We start from the raw sequence: 21,423 nt of genomic DNA on the forward strand, positions 1-21,423 counted from the left end.
GAGAGAGCTTTGGAACGCGTAAAGTATATTTTTCTATGTGTATGTATTAACACATGCGGCAAAATCATTTATTGTCCTACTGTTGTTTTGTCTGTCTGAAACCTAAAAAAGAAAACTCTAATATTTGTATTGATTTTTAAAGGAGAGCCCTTTGGTTTTACTGGGAGAGCTGATCAGACAAACAGGACTGCATAGCAGAGTTTATGAATCGCCACACAAAGATTTGACAAAGCGTGTGAGCGAGGAGTGTTTTCTAGGAGTTACCTCAGAGTCCTTGGGTTTGACGTAGTTGGAAGGGAATACCCCCGTCTTGCCCGAGACCACGCCCGTCCACCAGTCGCCCTCCTTCTTGGTGACCACGATGACGTCGCCCTGCTGGAAGGTCAGGTCGCCCTGCTCGTTGCTCTCGTAGGTGTACATGGCTATGTATTCTGGGAAACACAACATGTCTGAGCTACAGGGTCTGTTCATACACTTTTTTTGTTTTCCACAGGATTTAATCTAAATGGGTAGAGTAACAGGAACATGCTGTGTTCCATGATAAACTCTGGTGTGAGTGTTCCGTTTTATTTTGTATGTATGGTGTGGAATATAGTCTGAGAGAAAGAGTATTTTAAAGCCGAGATCCGCGATAAGTGAAACGGTGCCACTGGTTGCCCCAAGCGCATTTGTTATTGTTTTTGTTAAGTTTAGCTTATCAAAAAGGACATGAGCATCCAGCATCATGGTAAAAAAAACTATCGTAGTACATACTCTACTGTTATATCGCACGTGCAATGAAATGCAATGTCATCAGAGAAAAAAACAACAGTGCTCATTGTTTGAAGTAATTCATTTGTTTTTGTAATATTGCAAACGGACGGGGCAGTTTCACCGCAAGGGATTCCAACTCTATACTGGGCTGTGTATGTGTGTGTGTCTAGGGCCATCACCCACCTTCTCCTGGGTCCATGGTCTTGGTAGGGGACGGGGTGGGTCTCGTCATGGTGGGGGGGCTGTCGGAGGAGCCAGACTCAATGCTGCACCAGAGAGAGGGCAAACATTCACTCAGAGAGCCAAGCCGGTGGCTAATATAACAATACACTCTAGATGGGGAGGGACTAAAGCCATACACAACAGAGAACTTAGTCATTGAAGTTTCAATAAAAAAGCATAATGATGTCACATCATTCCATGGCAGCCATGTTGCTCCCTCCTAGACAATATCAAGTTGGGATTTACTCTAAAGTTGGCTGAAGTCTGTAGTCTAGGGCTGCCCAACCCTCTTCCTGGAGATCTACCATCTTGTAGTCCAACCCTAATTTAATATACCTGATTCTACTTATTAGTTGCTCAACAAGACCTTAACTAGCGGAATCAGGAATGCTAGTTTAGGGTTGGACTGAAAACCTACAGGGCGCTAGATGTCGAGGAAGATTGTTGAGCAGCCCTGCTGCATTTATCCTGCTCAACAGGTCACCCTCGCAAAAAGCATCTTTCCTAGTTGATAAGGGTTGAATTAAAACACGACTACAAATAATTGTTTGGGTTAATAATAATACTCCAATAATAGTTATATAAAAATATATTATTGATAAATGTGACTATGGGGAGGGGACAGTTCCATCCTCATTCTCCTCACCTCATGGACTTGCGTACTGGGCCAGAGATGAGCTTGACGTAGGACTTGGGGAACCAGCCCCGCTGGCCCTGCACCTCACCGAACCACCACATGTCCTGCTGCTCCAGCACTGTGATCACGTCGCTCTTGTTGAAATTGAGGTGGTTGTCCTTCTTGGCCCGCCACGGGTACAGAGCCTGGGCCTGCAAACCCTCCACCTTCTCCCCCTGAGAGAGGGAGGGGGAAACAGAGAGAAAGAAATGGGGAGTGGGAGAGGAAGAGTGTGAGAAAGAGGAAGAGAAGGAAGAGATGTATTATAGAATCTCTATGTGCTGTTTATAAGTCCTGCTCTTCATTCATCTGACAGTACAACCACACTGCTTCAGGTAGAGTCAATATCATTCTCCTGCTAGGCCTAGGTGACATGTTCCTGTGCTCCTCAGTGTGGTCTAAACTGAGATTGTTACAATCAAATGTATTATTATTACTATTATTTGACTGATATGTGTACTTTGTATTTAATGTGCATTTTTGTATGTTGCAGGGCTCATTTGTAAAAGAGACCTGGGTCTCATTGTGACTCCCTTCATAAATATAAATAAATAAAATAAAAATAAAATAAATATATATATATATATATATCGTTATATATATAGTATATATATATATATATATATATATATATATATATATTTTTTACATTTACATTTTAGTCATTTAGCAGACGGTCTTATCCAGAGCGACTTACAGTAGTGAATGCATACATTTCATTTCATACATTTTTTTTTTTCCTGTGCTGGCCCCCCGTGGGAATCGAACCCACAACCCTGGCGTTGCAAACACCATGCTCTACCAACTGAGCTACAGGGAAGGCTATATATATATAATGACTGTACCTGTCCCAGGACGGGAGATGGAGAGGAACCAGTGAGGGTGGCGGGGGTGAAGGCAGAGCGCTGGCGCAGCTGGCCCCCGGGCCCGGCACTGGGCACAGAGAGAGACGGCTGGGTGGGCCAAGCGTCCCAGCCCTCCCCAGTCTCAGTCTTCTCCACAGAGCTGGTGGACGGCCATCTGAGCAGAGAGAGGAACACACAGTTTACCAACTCAAACTCAGATTTCTCTTCAATGAATAACTTGGTGTATGTAAGACTATGACTGAAAAACACTTGTATTGCATTGTATTATATTGCATTACATTGTATTGAGTGCTGTGTGAGAGGAAGGGTTGGAGCTGTCACTCACGTGGTGCTGAAATCTGCCCAGTTACTTGATGCCGAGGAGGAGGAAGAGGCGGGACCAGGGCCAGGGCAGGGACCGGGGGCAGGGGGAGCGGTCGCCGGGGGAGGGGTTGCCATTGGCTGGCTAGGTGGCGTGGGTGTGTTTGAGGCGGCGGTGGGTGTGAGCCGTGAGGCCAGTTTGGGCGCGGTGCCCGTGGTGGCGGCACTGGCCCGCAGGCTCATGGGAACCTCGGATTCTGGGATCTTCTCAGCGTAGTTGGCAGGGAACCAGCCTGTCTTCCCCTTCAGCTCGCCGCCCAGCCAGCCTGGCTCACCTGTCTGGGACTCGTCCACCTGGGGGTTGGAGGTCAAAGGTCAGCTCACCATCATACCACTACAGAGCCACCGAAGACTATAGAAATGACTAGAACGGATATTCTCATTCAAGTCATGCTGTGATGAGTGGACCGGGTGGGCGATAGAGTGTACCTTCTAGTAATTATATTTCGATGCCAAGAACAACACCAGTCCTCAGGGATCACACTATCCGTTGGACCTTTTCCTTTAACCAGCTACAGGCTCATAGCTGACAGCAGGGTTAGGATCAATTCTATTTCAAATTAGGAACATGTACTGAAAAGCTTTGCTGAAAAGCAATGAGGAGATTCCTGAATTGACAGTTGAAATTGAATGGATCCCAACTCTGACTGACAGACAAGGCGAATAGTCTGGACCAAGATACTGTCGAGCCAATACAGGATTAGATTGATAAATCGTGGGAAAAATTAATTAAGAGCGGTTACAATAAATCCTGTGGACTGGGGTTGCCCAGCCATGTGTGGTTATTCCTTATTTCAAACATACGACAGAGTGGTTGGACCACTTTTGGAATGGACGTTCGCGATTCAAAAGACAAGTCGAACATCACAGCTTCCTTTCCAAGCATGCGGATGGTCATGACGATAAGCTGAGAGGATAGAAATGACAGTGGATGTCTTTGGGACTGCTTTGTTGAAGGAGTACTCACTCGGTGAAATGGGATCAAATGTGTCTGTATAAACGTCTCACTCTCTGCAGCTTACAAGATGCTTTATCCAGTATACAACGTAGAGGCACGCTTGTATAGATGTATATGCCATTTGAGAACAAGTGTGTATCCTCCGAGTATACTGACCATATAATGGATATACAACCACAAACATGCAACCAACAGTTCAATTCTTTAAGTGCTTATGAAGAGATGACAGCAGATGAGATGGACACATGAGATGGACCAATGAGAGCAGGTGTTGGGATCACACGTGAGCAGCTGATTGGACAGTGGACCTGCACTTACCCACTCCCCTTTCACCTTCAGGTAGAGTGAGCAAAGTTGGGAGAGAGTCAGGAGGCAAAAGTTAATACTCACACGCACACGCACGCACACACACACACCCCTTCGTTCATATAGATGAATCACTTTACATAAACATCCATAACATACACACACACACAAATGGTGCTTGGCAGAAGTGATTGACAGCTTGCCTCTCACCATCACAATGTCTCCGGGGGTGATGGTGATCTCATCGTGACTGCGGGCATCAAAGGGGTACAGCGCCCGGTAGAAGACCACCTTGACTTTGTCCTGGTTGAACCCAGTCACCGGGATCTTGTCTGCTGGGAGGAGACGAGGAAGGGGGAGAGGAACACAGGACAGGGTCACATCTTTCTCTCTCACACACGGAACCAAGCACATCCAAACGTTCTTAGAACTCCTACAGTAGGACCTCTGAGATTTGAAGATGTTTGGAATGGATGTCATTCGGAAACACTGAAATACTCGCGACTACTTAAAAACTGCATCAAACTTGACAGAAAATATTAAATTGTGTGAATTGAATCTACATGCATGTTCTAATCATTTATTCAGATACCTACAGTACACATTTTTGTTGTATGATTTAATTGTCCCAGTTCGATATTGCTGGTCAGTCCAGAAATCAGAGGTTTTGTAAATGTTCTATTGTATGCATGCTCTTTCAAGGCTTCTTTGTAATACATTTTATTTTTGACACGTACCGCCCGTGGGCCATTGGCTCTGGTTCATGAGTTTCCCTGGTTCAGGCTGCTGCATGAAGAGCTGGTTGAGTTTGTCCTGCATGTCCTTCTTAGTGCGCCCTTCCTCCTCACTCACGCGCTTCATCCAAGGCTGGGGGGGCGGGGTGGGGGCCTCCACCGTGCCCTCATCCTGCCACGCCAGGCCCTCGTCAGTGGCAGACAACCTGAGGAGAGGAAAGGGGGTGTTAGAGGTAACCTCTGTAAACTGACTGGATCACAGTGATGGGGCTGCATCCACGTAACCCATGCAGAATGAGAGCACATAGGAGCAGCTCGCTCACAGATATGGTGTCCACACACACACACAGACAGACAGACAGACAGACACCTTCCGTCTGTGAGCTCGGCGGACTTGGCCCTCTCCTGGGCGATGGCGTGGATGTTGATTTCTCCCTCCAGGTGATCCTTCTGCTTCTGCCTCTGCTGCTTGCTGTGGATCTCTCGGAGCTCCTGCAAGGCAGCATGGGATAGAGGAGGACCGGTGAGGGGAATTGTGGGCGGGATCGCCGGGACTCAACACAACACTCACATCACAGTGAGGCGTCTGCCATTTTGTGCCCTGTAAGCGCCATTATTACCTGATGGAAAGTCTGTGTTTAGTCTACTGCTTCCCTCCATTTAATCTCATCTCTGTTTTTTCTCCAATTAATGCTGGGCTACTACTACTGAAATGTAGATTTGGTTGGATTTTTGGGGCGGACACACTTGCACAAAACATGGCCACCGCCACAGTGCGTTCATTGGACAGCTCCCGGAGTCGCTGCACATGAACCACTGAGGGAGGGTTAAACGAGCCCTGGGTTACTATGGAAACACGGACACCACTGTAACTGGAAGATTGTAGTGTTTCAGTGCTCCGGGGTAAAGTTTCCCTTAGGTACAGATCTAGGATCAGCTTATCTCCCCCAATCCTAATCTTAACCTAGGTTAAAAGTTAACCAGTTAAAACTGACCTAAAATCACCGTCTAGTGGCAACTTCGCTCTGCTCCGGTTTGAGCACCAAATGGAAACACTACTGGTTAAAGCCAAGTGGTACCAACCAATCACAGAGATCATTCATGGTTCTGGGAGAAATCTGAGCCAAACTATGATTCTCAAAAGCACAGACTGATATGGGGTTCGGTCAAAAGAGTTGAAAGGGAAATTCACAAGGATCATAGGTACCGGTAGACGTAATTCAAACCCATCTTCTCTAAAGGGTTAAGAAAGTCTTAATATACAGTCTGAGCAGGGAATTAAGTTCTGAGGACTTGATTTTCCTGAAGGAATTACTATCAATATCAATCAGTCTTAGAATTTAAATTGGATTTTCATCTAATCTATCTTCATTGAGCAGAGGAATAATCTCATGTCCATATCTGATACGAGGAATAGATATCCAACATATATTCAGATCACACATTAAGTTCAAACGAGCTTGAGAACTTTTGGTCCTGACCACTACTATGGCCCATTTGGACAGAGTGACTGCTGGGTAATGTAGTCCGGGTGTTAGAGAGCACACTGCACACACACACCATAGCCCTCAGTTAACTAGGCTCATAGGTTAAGATTGTGATGAACCATGCATTGTGAAACACCATGCAACCAAAGGCTTCACCCCCATATGTTTAGTTGGCGTGTCATCAACACATGGGGCTGGAGAGAGTGAGGTACGTTCAAGAAAGCTCGATTCGTTTAGTACTCGGTTAAAATGGTGAGACGCACGACGGACTGAGAACCTGTGAAGATTTCTTGAAATAGTCTCACAATAACAACTTGATGATAATTTTCATATTGCCTCAATCTATTGATAAATGACATTAGCCTGTTCATTACCTTGAACATTACCTTGTTCTATACTTCTTTACTGTACCAAGTCTTCAATTAGCCTATGTCTGTATGGATTTGATCACCCAAAATAGTAGGCCTTACACCTCAGTTCACTATTAAGTAAATACATCACTAACGCTAGTGGTCACTCACCCAGTAGAAGGACTGTACAGCCGCAAAGCGTCGGTCGAGTGTGCTGTTTTTAATCTTGTCCTCCTGCCATGTAATTAAACAAAGGCATTTCATTTCTTTCCAATAAGACAGAGCCTTAGGAGTCTTTTGGGAAGTGTTTTTGTGCTTTCTACAGATGCTTACCAACGCAACAAAAGTCGGTCTTAAAAGTTTTTGGGGATACCAGAGGTAAATGTTGTCCTCTCACCGTAACCAAAACTACAAAGCCTGACAACTTAAAGCTCAAGTGCTCAAGGAGCTGAAAAATATAAAATTGTAATTGATTCGATTTAATAAAATGAAATAGCCAAACAACCAGGTTTATGCACATGGTGGCTAACAACATTGACCGGAGCTGTGTCCCAGTATACACTTGCATACTACCTAGTGTGACCCAATTGACTTTGGTCTTGGTAATGCATACTAAATAGTATGCTAGTGTTTTTATTGGGCCCTAGTCTAGAGGGTTTAGGAGGCAATGACAGAGATATACTCCAGCATCACCCAGAGGACAGATAAAGGAGGGAAGCTGCTGGCTTTTATTAACTTGCTGCAGGGCTACCGAGGCTAAAGCTAAAGACGCTTAAGCGGAAGGGCAGCATGGCTTGCTTTGACCAGCCCTTCAAAGGATGCGGAGGAGTGGTAAAGGGGTTGGGGCGGGGGAGCGCTGGGAGAAGGGCGTGGAGGAAGAGGGGGAGGCAGTAGGGACACCTGCAGGTAGACGTCTATATGCTGCAAACAGGCCAGGACGGCCGACAGACAGTCCAGCAGCGTCTGGTCCACCGAGCCCCCTTCGGACTGAAAAGAGACACATAGGGACCCCAAGGTCAAGGGTCAGATGGAACAGCAGCAGTGCCACCGAAGTCAACAACAAGGTCGTGTTCATTAGGCACCAAACAGAAAGAAACAGACTGAAAAAGGGAGAGACTACCTGCCCAATAAGAAAAGCACATTTTTGTTTTCCATTGCGTTGTGCTTAATGAACACGACCCAGGTACACATCCAGATCAGACTCAACCCCTAGCCCTGACCTGGCGCCTTGAGTTAGGTGGCCCAACAGCCCCATGTGGTTGTGTCCGACGTCAAACCATAGCAACCCACATACAGCTTAACCATATATTGATTCCCCAGGTTGAGCCCCCAGGATGTTGTGGGGAAGAGGGCCACACTGGCCGGAAGCAGCACAGCCTACCACAGACACAGACACGGGGTGAGCCTAATATACCCATCACACTACTGAGCCCAGCTGAGCCGACCCATACTGCACTAGGCCTGGTTACGCATCCACCATAGCTGCTGGAACCCTGCTTTGAAAGGACCATGTGAAATTGAGCCAGTCTAGTACAGTTCCGGTTCGCCCTGTAGTGTGACATGGGTCTAATTTTCTTCATCAGTTAGTAAAGCAGCTTCCTTCTTTAGCATTGGGTTTCAAATCTGCTTAGTAACAACAACAGCACACGGAGTTATTCTGATTGGCTATTATTCTCCAGAAGGGTGCACTACGATAGAGTGTCCTGCGGGGGGCAGCAGTGCTGGTGAGTGGACTACCTGTCGCCCCCTCTGCTCCTCCAGCAGTAGCTCCAGACGGAGGCCCTCTATCCGGGCAGTGTGGCCCTGATAGAACGCAGCCAGAGACTGGATGGAGAGGCGAGGGCGTGGGCAGAGGACACGGGGCAAAGGTCAGGCATACAGACCAGACGGGGACGGCAGGGTGGATGGCGGGCGGGGCGACAGAGTGAGCAACAGTCAGATACAGTGAGAGAACAACAGTGTAAACCCCCACGTTTTCCCCTAGATACAGACCTAGGATCAGCTCCCCTTCCCCCAATCCAAAACTGACCCAAGATCAGTGTCTAAAGGCAATTTCACTCTACTCCACTACAGTGCACTCGGCATGTAGTGATCACATTCACACATGGCAATTGGATCACTATAACATTTCTATGACCGCATTCACTATAAGCGGAATGCACTGTACTGTATATATCTGAAATTCTGGGGCCCGGATGTGGTATGTGGAGCAATTAAAAAGGTTTTGGTTGAAGAGAAAGGACTGAAGTATTGAGATCACAATGAAATTAAAAAGTGGGATCATCAGACACACAAATCATCAAGCCCTCTGACAGTCTTGGCGCCCCAACACACAAACACAACACGAAGAGATGCAAAGGTATCGTTAGGCAGAAAGAAAGTACTGGAAGTCAGTGTTTTATAAATTGTCCAATGTCAACTGTTAAACTGAGCATATGTGGCAAATCCTAACTTCCATTTATTAAGTCCGATTTTCATTTTGTCTCTTATTGAAATCAATGCATGGTGAAAATTTGACTTATGTGGTAGTTAGGATTCCCCCCTATGAGAAGAACTGTAATCTGTTGTTGGTCACTTGTCTGTGCTCTGTGGGATAGGTCTATCCACTGGGAACAGGAGATAGGGACAGGGCACTCTAACCCTGTTCCTGGAGAGCTACCATCCTGTAGGTTTTAACTCCAACCCTAATCTAAGAGCACCAGATTCTAATAATTAGCTGGTTGATAAACTGAATCAGGCTAGTCACAACTGGGGTTGGAGCGAACACCTTCAGGAGGGTAGCTCCTCAGGAACAGGGTTGGAGAGCCCTGGGCCGGGTTTCCCGATAGCGATGGAACTTAAGCTTCCAAGTGTTTTAACGAGGCATTGTTCCTATAACGGCCTAAGATGTCACATGCTTTTCCCAAAACACCACGTAGAGAATGTTCATAAGTGTGTCGTTGGTACTGATACTGCTCTCGGATCAGCTTTCGCCTTTCAAATCTTATTTTAGCATTAGAATTATTCCACAATACTGACAACAGACCTGCACCTAGAGCGATATCATCACCTATAAGGCTGCAAATATTGAGACGGTTTATTCTAATGCCAACCCTATAATAACGCATTAATCACAGATTTGGTACATCATTGCGCACATGTTGTTACACAGTATGAAATACATTGAGACAAAAATTAGACAGTAGCATTGCAAAATAGAACTCGTTGATTGAACATGAAATTTATTTCAACAGCTTATGATTGAACTACAGGCTATAGGCCCACCTAGCCTATAACTGTGTCTTCTTTTAATGCAGTCATCTCGGTGTTCATTCAAAGCATTTTTATCCTTCACTTGTTTGTAACAATAGCAAAAACGCTGACAACTTTCTATTTGTAGTCAACTTCCCTCTGAAGTTCGCTGCGGCCACAGAGACACAGATCAACATCTTGATTCCATGTGTACTGGAGATATTGTGTGTATAAAGTGACGTAGAAGGGTTAAATCTTTTTCATTTTAAAAAGCATCTAATGACGCACTGTGCTGTTCTATGAGTGGTCTGGGGCAGTCGGTAAATAACGAGCGTTTTCAAGTGAAACTTTACTAACAACGGTTTTGAGAAACAGCTCAGAGATTTAACGATGCTCCTACGAAGGTTCTAACGATGAACTTAGCCTTAAAAAAAAAAAATGGGCCCTCGTCTTTAACCTAGTAAGATGAGTTGGTTAGGGAGTAGTTGTACCGTGAGCTGGGTGTTGAAGGCGTCTATCTCCAGCAGCTTGGAGCGGGTCTCTCTCTCCACGGTGTCTAGCTGTTCTCTCAGCTGCTGCCGACTAGACTCCTTGATCTCCACCGCCTTCTGCAGCGACGACAGGGAGTCTCCTGGACAAGGACGGGGTTGTCTTTATTAGTGCCCAGCGTAGCAAATTTTTTTTGCAGCAGAAAACTAAAACAAGCATTTCCTATTGGAGCCAAGTGAATATGACCCAGAGAGCAAGCGCCGTATCGGTTATCATAAACCGGGTGGTTCGAGCCCTGAAATCTGACTGGCTGGAAGCTGTGGTATATCAGACCGTTCTAATTACGTTGGTAACCAGTTTAAAATAGCAATATGGCACCAAGGGGGTTTGTGGTATGTGGCCTATATACCACGGCTAATGACTGTATCCAGCCACTCCACGCTGCGTTGTACTTACGGACTTAGCTGTGGTATATTGGCCATATACCACACCTCCTCGGGCCTTATTGCTTAAGTATAGTATGGCAGTCAGTCTTTCCCTTAGTTTTGTTTGCAGGTGGGGTACAAAGGCCCCCAGGCAACAGATTGTCAATTAAAACTAATTGGCCAGATTATTTTATATGGCGCTAGGTGGGGGGCAGTTCCACACCTGTACTACAGCAGGGGAAACACTGTAGTACAAGTTATAAGTCAGTCCAATGTAGCCTACCTATGTACAGTATGATAGCATAGCTAGGACTAACTAGCAATCAAGCTAAAGCTAACTACTCATTTATGACAAGTACATGGGGGAATGAAACAATGCATTTACGGGGGAATTATTGTACGGACTTAGCAGAGAATTCACAAGTCATCTATAATAGCAAAGCATATAGTACACAGTCTGAGTCCCAAATGGCAACCTATTCCCTAAAGATGTGCGGAGCTGAGGTAATGAAGCAGTACTTACTGTGCAGGCTGTTCTGTTGAACCTGTTTGAGTTGTTCGTTTAGACACTGTTTGTCAGGGATCAGCCTGCCGAGCCACTGCTGAGAGTCCTGGGGACGACACACAAAGCAACGGCAAGTCTTAGGTAAACTGCAACTGTGAATGTTTAAACGTTAAAACGAATTTGGGATCTTTAACGTTAAGAAAAATCCCTAACCGAAAAACGGAATGTTTTTTGGTCCCCACCCACTTAATTAAAATCTCAGTGCAATTATCACAAAACGTACTATTTTGTGTGTTAAAGCCAATAGGCTATAAAGGCCTGGGAAAGTTGTGTAATTCAAATAAAACCAGAGAGGAAGAGGCAAACTTTAGGCTACTTTGGTGAATTTGCAAGGCAAGACATTGCAAGATGCAGATGACAAAAACATATGAGCAGGTTTCTGCCTCTCCCTCTGTCTCGCTCTACCTCGTGCTGGCCTGCCTGCTCTGTCTCTTTGCTAATGATGCAAGTGTGTGTTCAGTCTTCGGTCTGTTGCATATAGAATATCCTAGCCTATTCTCCCATTGCCTCATAATATGAAATTATAGTAGGCTACCGGTAGCCTTTATCGATTACCCTTTTCAGACATAATGGAATGTGGGCCCTTGAAAGCGCCTCAGCTACGGCATGTCTGTCTGTCTGTCCGTGTAGGCTACACTACAGATTTTTAAATGCAGACGCTAAACCTTCTCCGGAGATATTAACGGTTATTTTAGTTGTGTGTAAATGAATGAGGCTACCAGAAATGTTGATCTGCAGCTCAAGATGATTTGATCCACCTATCCTAAAAAAGTGACCTACCAAGACATTTAGTAGAAATTAAACATCTAGCTACCATACCATAAAAAAAACAACACAGCGGCACATCAATCAGCAACATTTATCGTTGGGGGGGAATGCAGAAAATTTCATGCCGAAGCAGAATTTAGATTTCTTTTATCGTCCGCTATCGATATGTTACTGTAGCTGCGTTCTGTCTGTAAAGGGTTGTGGTAGATATAACTTCATTGCCCAGCCCTAGCGGTCATACATGCGTAACAGGACCATTATTCTGCATTGTAAACTGACGTGGAATCTTATGATTTTTTTTTGTTATCGTTTTAACGTGCTCAATATGTACAGAAATCACATTTAGATTATGGTAATTCATATTAAGAGAACATGCAACGGCGTGCATCACTTTTACAGACAAAGTCCAATGCGAACTTAGAATGACTGCCACATTTACTTTTCCTGAGCCAACAAGACGAGCAAACGAACAGCAAATCACTAGCCTTGGCAAATCCAATATCCCCCATAGTAGAAATGTTTACCTCTTTCTATTGGTCAGCTTGTTGTTTTGTGTGAGAAAGAAAAAGCCTTTCCAAAAGAGACTCTGGGACAGATGTGGGATGATCGATCCCAAATTCATACCATCAGTAGGCCTAGGCTACATATACAGAGCCTTCAGAAAGTATTCAGACCCCTTGACTTTTCAACATGTTACGTCACAGCCGTAATCTAAAATTGATTTTAAAAGTTTCAATTTTTGCCAATATATTACAAATAAAAAATACAAATACAACATTTACATAAGTATTAAGACCCTTCACTCAGTACTTTGTTGAAGCACCTTTGGCAGCGATTACAGCATTGAGTCTTCTTGGGTATGACACGACAAGCTAGGCACACCTGTATTTGGGGAGTTTCTCCCATTCTTCTCTGCAGATCCTCTCAAGATCTGTCAGGTTGGATGGGGAGCGTCGCTGCTATTTTCAGGTCTCTCTAGAGATGTTCGATAGGGTTCAACTCCGGGATCTGGCTGGGGAACTCAAGGACATTCAAAGACTTGTCCCGAAGCCACTCCTGCATTGTCTTGGCTGTGTGCTTAGGGTCATTGTCCTGTCAGGCGAACCTTCGCCCCAGTCTGACATCCTGAGCGGTCTGGAGCAGATTTTCATCAAGGATCTCTCTGTACTTTACTAGTCTCCCAGTCCCAGCCGCTGAAAAACATTCCCACAGCATGGCGCTGCCAACACCATGCTTCACCCTATGAATGGTGCCAGGTTTCGTCCAGATGTGACGCTTGGCATTCAGGCCAAAGAGTTCAATTTTCGTTTCATAAGGCCAGAGAATCTTGTTTCTCGCGATCTGAGAGTCTTTAGGTGTCATTTGACAAACTCCAAGCGAATGGCTTCCGTTTGGCTGCTCAACCATAAAAAGGCCTGATTGGTGGAGTGATGCAGAGATGGTTGTCCTTCTGGAAGCTTCTCCCATCTATACAGAGTGACCATTGGGTTCTTGGTCACCTCCCTGACCAAGGCCCTTCTCCCCTGATTGCTCAGTTTGGCTGGGCGGCCTGCTCTAGGACGAGTCTTGATGGTTCCAAACTTATTCCATTTAAGAATGGAGGCCACTGAGTTCTTGGGGATCTTTTTTTGCTACCCTTCCCCAGATCTGTGCCTCGACACAATCCTGTCTCGGAGCTCTATGGACAATTCCTTGGACCTCATGGCTTGGATTTTGCTCTGACATTCATTGTCAACTGTTGAACCTTATATAGATAGGTGCATGTCTCTCCAAATCAACTGAATTTACCACAGGTGGACTCCAATGAAGTTGTAGAAACATCAAGGATGATCAATTGAAACAGGATGCACCTGAGCTCAATTTCGAGTCTCATGGGAAAGGGTCTGAATACTTATTTAAAGAAAGTATTTCTGTTTTTGATTTTTTATAAATTTACTAACATTTCTAAAAATCAGTTTTTGCCTCGTCATTATGGGGTATTGTGTGGAGATTTCTGAGGATTTTTTTTATTTCATCCATTTTAGAATAAGGCTGTAACGTAACAAAATGTGGAAAACGTCAAGGGGCCTGAATACTTTCCGAAGGCACTGTATATACAGTACCAGTCAAAAGTTTGGACACACCTACTCATTCAAGGGTTTTTCTTTATTTTTTATTATTTTCTACATTGTAGAATAATAGTGAAGACATCAAAACTATGAAATAACACACATGGAATCATGTAGTAACCAACAACAAAAAAAGTTTAACAAATCAAAATATATTTTAGATTCTTCAAAGCCTTTGCCTTTATGACAGCTTTGCACACTTATTGGGACAGTGAAGCATTTTCTCTTGTTTTGGCTCTATAATAATGTACGGTGTCATTTTGGAAAAACTTTATTTTCAAATAAGAACAGAATATGTTTCAAAACACTTTTACATTAATATGGATGCTACCATGACTACGGATAATCCTGAATGAGTCGTGAATAATGATGAGTGAAAAAGTTAAACGCCTAAATATTATACCCCACCAAAAATGCTAACCGCCCCTGTTATTGTAATGGTGAGGGTTAGCATGTCTTGGGGGTATGATATTTGTGCGTCTGTAACTTTCTTGCTTAACATTACTCATGATTATCTGTAATCATGGTAGCATCCACATTAAATGTAAAAGTGTTTAGAAACATATTCTGTTCTTAAATACAATAAAAGTGACTCCAAATTTACACAACACATTATTTACAATACATTTCTATTGGGCACAAAATAATCTGAAATGCAACCAAAACAAACAGAAAATACATGCAACAAATTTGTTGAGTCACAAGCTTGATGTAGTCATTGCGTGCTATGAATATGGGACCAAATACTTACATTTCGACTACTTTAATATACAGTTGAAGTCGGAAGTTTACATACACCTTAGCCAAATACATTTAAACTCAGTTTTTCACAATTCCTGACATTTAATCCTAGTAAAAATTCCCTGTCTTTGGTCAGTTAGGATCACCACTTTATTTTAAGAAAGTGAAATGTCAGAATAATAGTAGAGAGAATGATTTATTTAATATTTTATTTCTTTCATCACATTCCCAGTGGGTCAGAAGTTTACATACACTCAATTAGTATTTGGTAGCATTGCCTTTAAATTGTTTAACTTGGGTCAAACGTTTCAGGTAGCCTTCCACAAGGTTCCCACAATAAGTTGGATACATTTTGGCCCATTCCTCCTGACAGAGCTGGTGTAGCTGAGTCAGGTTTGTAGGCCTCCTTGATCGCACACGCTTTTTCAGTTCTGCCCACAAATTTTCTATAGGTTTGAGGTGAGGGCTTTCTGATGGCCACTCCAATACCTTGACTTTGTTGTCCTTAAGCCATTTTTCCACAACTTTGGAAGTATGCTTGGGGTCATTGTCCATTTGGAAGACCCATTTGCGACCAAGCTTTAATTTCCTGACTGATGTCTTGATGTTGCTTCAATATATCCACATAATTTTCCATCCTCATGATGCCATCTATTTTGTGAAGTGCACCAGTTCCTCCTGCAGCAAAGCACCCCCACAACATGATGCTGCCACCCCCGTGCTTCACGGTTGAGATGGTGTTCTTCGGATTGCAAGCCTCCCCCTTTTCCCTCCAAACATAATGATGGTCATTATGGCCAAACAGTTCTATTTTTGTTTCATCAGACCAGAGGACATTTCTCCAAAAAGTACAATCTTTGCCTCCATGTGCAGTTGCAAACCGTAGTCTGGCTTTTTTATGGTGTTTTTGGAGCAGTGGCTTCTTCCTTGCTGAGCGGCCTTTCAGGTTATGTCGATATAGGACTCGTTTTACTGTGGTTATAGATACTTTCGTACCTGTTCCCTCCAGCATCTTCCCAAGATCCTTTGCTGTTGTTCTGGGATTGATTTGCACTTTTCGCACCAAAGTACTTTCATCTCTAGGAGACAGGACGCGTCTCCTTCCTGAGCGGTATGACGGCTGCACGGTCCAATGGTGGTTATACTTGCGTGCTATTGTTTGTACAGATGAACGTGGTACCTTCAGGCGTTTGGAAATTTCTCCCAAGGATGAACCAGACTTGTGGAGGTCTACAATTTTTTTTCTGAGGTCTTGGCTGATTTCTTTTGATTTTCCCATGATGTCAAGCAAAGACGCACTGCGTTTGAATGTAGGCCTTGAAATACATCCACAGGTACACTTCCAATTGACTCAAATCAGAAGCTTCTAAAGCCATGACATTATTTCCTGGAATTTTCCAAGCTGTTTAAAGGCACAGTCAACTAAGTGTATGTAAACTTCTGACCCACTGGAATTATGATACAGTGAATTATAAGTGAAATAATCTGTCTGTAAACAATTGTTGGAAAAATGACTTGTGTCATGCACAAAGTAGATGTCCTAACCAACTTGAAATTTGTGGAGTGGTTGAAAAACGAGTTTTAATGACTCCAACGTAAGTGTTTGCAAACTTCCAACTTCAACTGTACATACAAGTGAATTTGTCCCCAAAATGGGGATGTACAAAATGTGTGTACAAAAGGTGCTGTAATTTAGAAACGGTTTGCCTGATGAGGATGAAAACACTCAAATTAAAGCTAACAGTCTGCACTTTAACCTCATAGTCATTGTTTGATTTCAAATCCAAGAAACAATGCTTCGCTGTCCCAATAATTATAGAGGGGACTATGTGTTACACAGGGTGTGTACGTACCTGCAGCTGCTGTTGGAGGTGGGTGATCTCAGCGATGCGGATCTCGCGGGTCTTGTTGGTGCTCTCTATCTCATGCCGCTGGGCAGACAGGCGGAAGCGGATGTCCTGCAGCTTGCCCTCCAGCTGGCTCTTCTTGTCGTTCTGGGGAGGGAGGGAGAAACTAATTATCATACCTTTTGTCTTTTCTTCAAAATAACAAAGTAAAGACATCCTGGGACTACAGTTATGATGTTGTGTGTCCTTGTCTTTACCAGTGCCTCCAGCTCAAACTCCAGGGTCTTCTTGCGGGCTTTGAGCAGGACAATGTTCTCCTGCTCTCGGTTCCTCTGGGTCAGCAGCTCCTGCCGGCGGTTCCTCTCCCACTCCAACTGACGCTGGCGCTCCAGCTCCCGCTTCGCCGCCTAGCCAGAGGGAATGTTATACTGTATACGCAGAAATAGTGTAGAGCCAGCCGTGGTCGAGTGGTAACACTTCCAGATCTATGCACATATTCAAGTTCCTGCCGGAGACCTGGGTTCAATTCCCGTTTCTCTACACTTGTCTCCCCCTCTGTCAATAAAGCAATACAATAAGAAATGAGAGTGAATTTATCATCTTAAAAATACAACATAGTAGTAGAATGGTTAATATACACACACACTGCATTGGTTCCTGTGTTCTTCACTTTCCCCTTACATCTCCCCCCTCCTCCTCCTCTCCAGCTCCCTCTCTTTATATATCCTCACTGTCTTCCTTAACCCTCTTTTCCTTCTCTATCCTCCTTACCCCTCTTTTCCACCTCCTCTCCTCACCTCTCTCCTCTCGATCTCCTTGCGTCTCTCCTCCTCGCGCTGCCTCTCCATCTCTCTCTGCTTCTCCAACTGCTTCTCTAGCTCCTGCTGCCGCCGCCTCTCCTGCTCGAGCCGCTCGCGCTCCTTCCTCTCCTGCTCCTCACGCTCCAGCGCTGCCAGACGCTCTTGCTCCTTGCGCTGCAGCTCAAGCAGGGCCTGTCGACGCTTCTCCAGCTCCAGGTTGCCCCGCTCAAAGTTCTCCCGCTTCCTGTCCTCGAAAGTCACTTTGGGGAGGGAGACAGAGATAGAGGGGTCAGAGAGAGAAATGGGGGACATATTTTGCCCTGTTGCCTAATTTTCAGTGGCATTTCTTGGAAAACTGGGGCCATTTCTATATACGTTTATATTTATAAAGGAGCTTTTTGCTGTGTGTTTAAAGGGATTGGTACATACATTTTTGGACTTTAAAATTGATGATACATAGCCATAGATTCTAGAAGAATATAACTAAAATGCTTGTGAGCTTAGTTCAACTGCACCCGAACCCAAAATAGGAGCTCGTTTTTCTCCATTGTTCGTTAACAACGTAACTGTTAACAAACACCGTATAGCTTCAGATCTATCATTTCGATCCCACGGATGGTTAGTCATTGCATCCATAGCTCTGTCTATGAATTTAAGAGTGGTTACATTTCTCCAGCTTCTGTTTCTCGCTCTCCTGCTCCTCTTCGGCCTCCTCTTGGACCCGCTGGTCAGTGGAGTGCAGGCTGGTGACAGACACCCCGCTACCACTACGCACCCTCCTGGAGATGGACAACATCAGACCAGTCAGTCAGAGCAGCTCACTAACCTACAGCACCTCACATGGGGCATGGATGGGCAAGACCAGGAGTTTTTCCTGACCATGTGACTTGACCAGGAAAAACTCCTAATGGGATCAATATAGACTGATTGATTGATAGCTAAAACTTTGACCCAGATATAAAAACAGGACTCCTGGTAGTTTTTCCTGGTCAGGTCACGGAAAAACCCCTGGGCGAGGTGTGGGGCAATAAGATCAATAAAGACAAGACTTCCTAAGGTAAATGCCAGTATCAATGCATACTCTGCAGACAGAGGTAGAGCTAAGGGGCATTGACAGACACAGAGGGAGCAGTGGATTGTACCTAAAAGTGGGGGGGATGAAGTCTGGGGGCAGGATAGGGGGCAGGGGCAGGCCGGACATGGCCATGTCAATCAGGTGCATGGCCAGGATGAACTCCTCGGCCGTCAGCTTGCCGTCCTGGTCGATGTCCGACAGGTTCCTATAGAGAAACAGAGAGAGGGGGAGAGAGAAAGACGTGACGTGTTACTGCCAGCCATGCACTTCCTGTCCTGTGACTAGCAGAGTGGAGGAAGGTGAAACAAGTGTCGTTTAGGAGCACCCTAACAACTGATCCGAAACCAATTTTGCTTTTCACCCTCCTAAACACCAACTGATATGATTAGTTTTGCCATCTGATGGTTAAGCTGATCCTAGATCTGTGCCTAAAGGTAACTTCTACCCAGAGTCAGCGGAGAGAAGCAATAGTCAGAGAACAGAGAGCAGCAATGTGTGAACATATAGGAATTAGTGGCCAAGTATCCTAAGAATTGGCTCCGCTCCCATCTCTTACCATATGGACGCCAGCGAGGTCTGGGGCAAGCTGGACTGCATCAGGATGGTTCTTGCTTGGGGTCCTGAAAGACAAGGATAAAAACATGAGCTCTTTTGAGAAACCGCTGATGTGGATTGGATAAACCGCAATGAGTATTGTTGACAGACAAGGTCTTACCGGTGAGGTGGCCGCTCATCATCTTGTCGTGGCTGTTGAAGAGCTGCCGGTACTTTAGCCGGGACGAGCTGGGAACAGCCCAGTCAATGGGGGGCTGGGGGGGCACAGGGGCGCTAAAATGGAGATGGGGGAGACTTATCTTATTAAAAGCGTCTTTTGTATGTATCTATTCTTTGTTTTTTTATAGTACTGTTGTGTTACATGTTGTGTGTTTTTGCTGTGCTGTCTATGCATGAGCCAGTTGGAAAATGCCTTTAAGACAAAGACAAATTTCAATTTTAAACCTTTACACTCGTACCCGTATACGGGTTGAAAATGGCAGATTTGGACACTGATAAGCAGCTAAATTGGAACGCAGTGGCAGTACAGTAACATGCTATAAATAACATCAGAGCTCAGGCTCTACGCTTCACAGCGTTGGATGGGTTTTGACTGACAGACATTCTGAACTTGAGCCGCACAGGATAAGAAGTGGCCTCACATCCCTCCCACTAATTGGGCAACTTTTGCAAATGTTTTGTTGTCAGAGTCAAGGAAATGCTGTAAATGAAGAAGACTTGATGTATTTAGAAAGATGCGACGTCGAGGATAAGAAATACAGCTTTGATGTCATACAAGCAAGCCAAACACCTGTGAGTCCAAATGTGCACTTCACATTTCATCATAAAACTCATGTTATATACAGTGTCAACGTTTATGATCACAATGTTTGATGTACAGTTACAAGATGACATGGCATCATACCCTGGGTTGTTCTGAACAGAATGTCTATTGTGAAAACAAATTGCAACGGAACACACACCTGAATACCCTCATGACTCCTATGTGTACCAAAATTACACAATCTGTTTCTCTGAATTGCCTTGTGAAAGCCTAACACTGTAAGATCATATTTTATAACTTAGTTAGTCATGTCGGCAATAGAACAAGCTTCCAGAGATGCCCTCCTGATCCAGATTGCAATTTATAAATTGTTTGTTTTTGGATTGCTTAAACAACTAATTGTTTATTTGTAGGGACGCAGGGCTGTTCCAAACAAGTGTGCTTGCTCTAGGTCCTCAACAGCACAGCTAGGAGAGCTCAAAAAGCACCTTATAGTTGAAGACTCTTCTTTGAGTCATAAAAGTGTATTGAAATAACTTAGGAACTGTGCACACTTCAGAGAGGTGTGTAGCCACTTGGAGACACCACTTAGTCCTCTCACTCAAACCCTTCAAAATGTCTTGTCTTATGTTGCACCTACCCCACATTTAACAAGAATATTCTTATGTTACTGAATGTATCCAGAGTATTTTCAGATTTCGTTATCAACAAATACAGCTAAAAGTACAGTAGATGTAAAATGCACAGAAAATCAGTGTAATGTTTGGACTGAGTCTCGTGTGTGTCCTCAACTTCAGTCTAATAATTTACCCATAATCTCCAAACGGTTCCCTTTCAATTGCTACCATGCTTATGTATATGACTTTCACATTTCTTCTGTAAGAAACATTTCAACTTATCCCTATAGGCATATCTCTTCAGTAGGTCCTATGATTAAGTGTAGTCTGGCCCAGGGGTGTGAAGGTGAACGGAAAGGCTGGAGCAACGAACCGTCCTTGCTGTCTCTGCCTAGCCGGTTCCCCCTCTTTCCACTGGGATTCTCTGCCTCTACCCCTATTACGGGGGCTGAGTCACTGGCTTACTGGTGTTCTTCCATGCCGTCCCTGAGAGGGGTGCATCACTTGAGTGGGTTGAGTCACTGACGTGGTCTTCCTGTCTGGGTTGGCGCCCCCCCTTGGGCTGTGCCGTGGCGGAGATCTTTGTGGGCTATACTCGGCCTTGTCCCGGGATGGTATGTTGGTGGTTGGAGATATCCCTCCAGTGGTGTGGAGGCTGTGCTTTGGCAAAGTGGGTGGGGTTATATCCTACCTGTTTGGCCCTGTCCGGGGGTTTCATCGGATGGGG

At 44.7% G+C, this 21,423-nt stretch overlaps 1 protein-coding gene across 10 annotated transcripts in view; it reads right to left on the bottom strand.

Annotated features, from left to right (window-relative positions):
• The window catches only part of LOC106574310 (intersectin-1), a 67,607-nt gene that overhangs the window by 15,732 nt on the left and 30,452 nt on the right, over positions 1 to 21,423 (bottom strand). For 7 of the 10 annotated variants that reach the window (XM_014150138.2, XM_014150135.2, XM_014150130.2 and 4 more), the window contains 18 exons: positions 19,477 to 19,589; positions 19,318 to 19,381; positions 18,829 to 18,966; positions 18,353 to 18,465; positions 17,684 to 17,946; positions 17,144 to 17,293; positions 16,893 to 17,033; positions 11,381 to 11,468; positions 10,435 to 10,574; positions 5,246 to 5,367; positions 4,879 to 5,081; positions 4,352 to 4,476; positions 4,154 to 4,168; positions 2,843 to 3,171; positions 2,497 to 2,671; positions 1,622 to 1,827; positions 937 to 1,019; positions 265 to 431 (listed from right to left, as the gene is read on the bottom strand). In XM_014150138.2, coding sequence (XP_014005613.1) covers positions 265 to 431; positions 937 to 1,019; positions 1,622 to 1,827; positions 2,497 to 2,671; positions 2,843 to 3,171; positions 4,154 to 4,168; positions 4,352 to 4,476; positions 4,879 to 5,081; positions 5,246 to 5,367; positions 10,435 to 10,574; positions 11,381 to 11,468; positions 16,893 to 17,033; positions 17,144 to 17,293; positions 17,684 to 17,946; positions 18,353 to 18,465; positions 18,829 to 18,966; positions 19,318 to 19,381; positions 19,477 to 19,589 — 2,635 coding nt within the window. The remainder of the gene's footprint in view (positions 1 to 264; positions 432 to 936; positions 1,020 to 1,621; positions 1,828 to 2,496; positions 2,672 to 2,842; positions 3,172 to 4,153; positions 4,169 to 4,351; positions 4,477 to 4,878; positions 5,082 to 5,245; positions 5,368 to 10,434; positions 10,575 to 11,380; positions 11,469 to 16,892; positions 17,034 to 17,143; positions 17,294 to 17,683; positions 17,947 to 18,352; positions 18,466 to 18,828; positions 18,967 to 19,317; positions 19,382 to 19,476; positions 19,590 to 21,423) is intronic. The other 3 variants (XM_014150134.2, XM_014150137.2, XM_014150136.2) reach the window with 3 other exon arrangements.

The sequence above is a fragment of the Salmo salar genome, chromosome ssa16 (assembly GCF_905237065.1).
Source record: "Salmo salar chromosome ssa16, Ssal_v3.1, whole genome shotgun sequence".
Taxonomy (NCBI): Eukaryota; Metazoa; Chordata; class Actinopteri; order Salmoniformes; family Salmonidae; genus Salmo; species Salmo salar.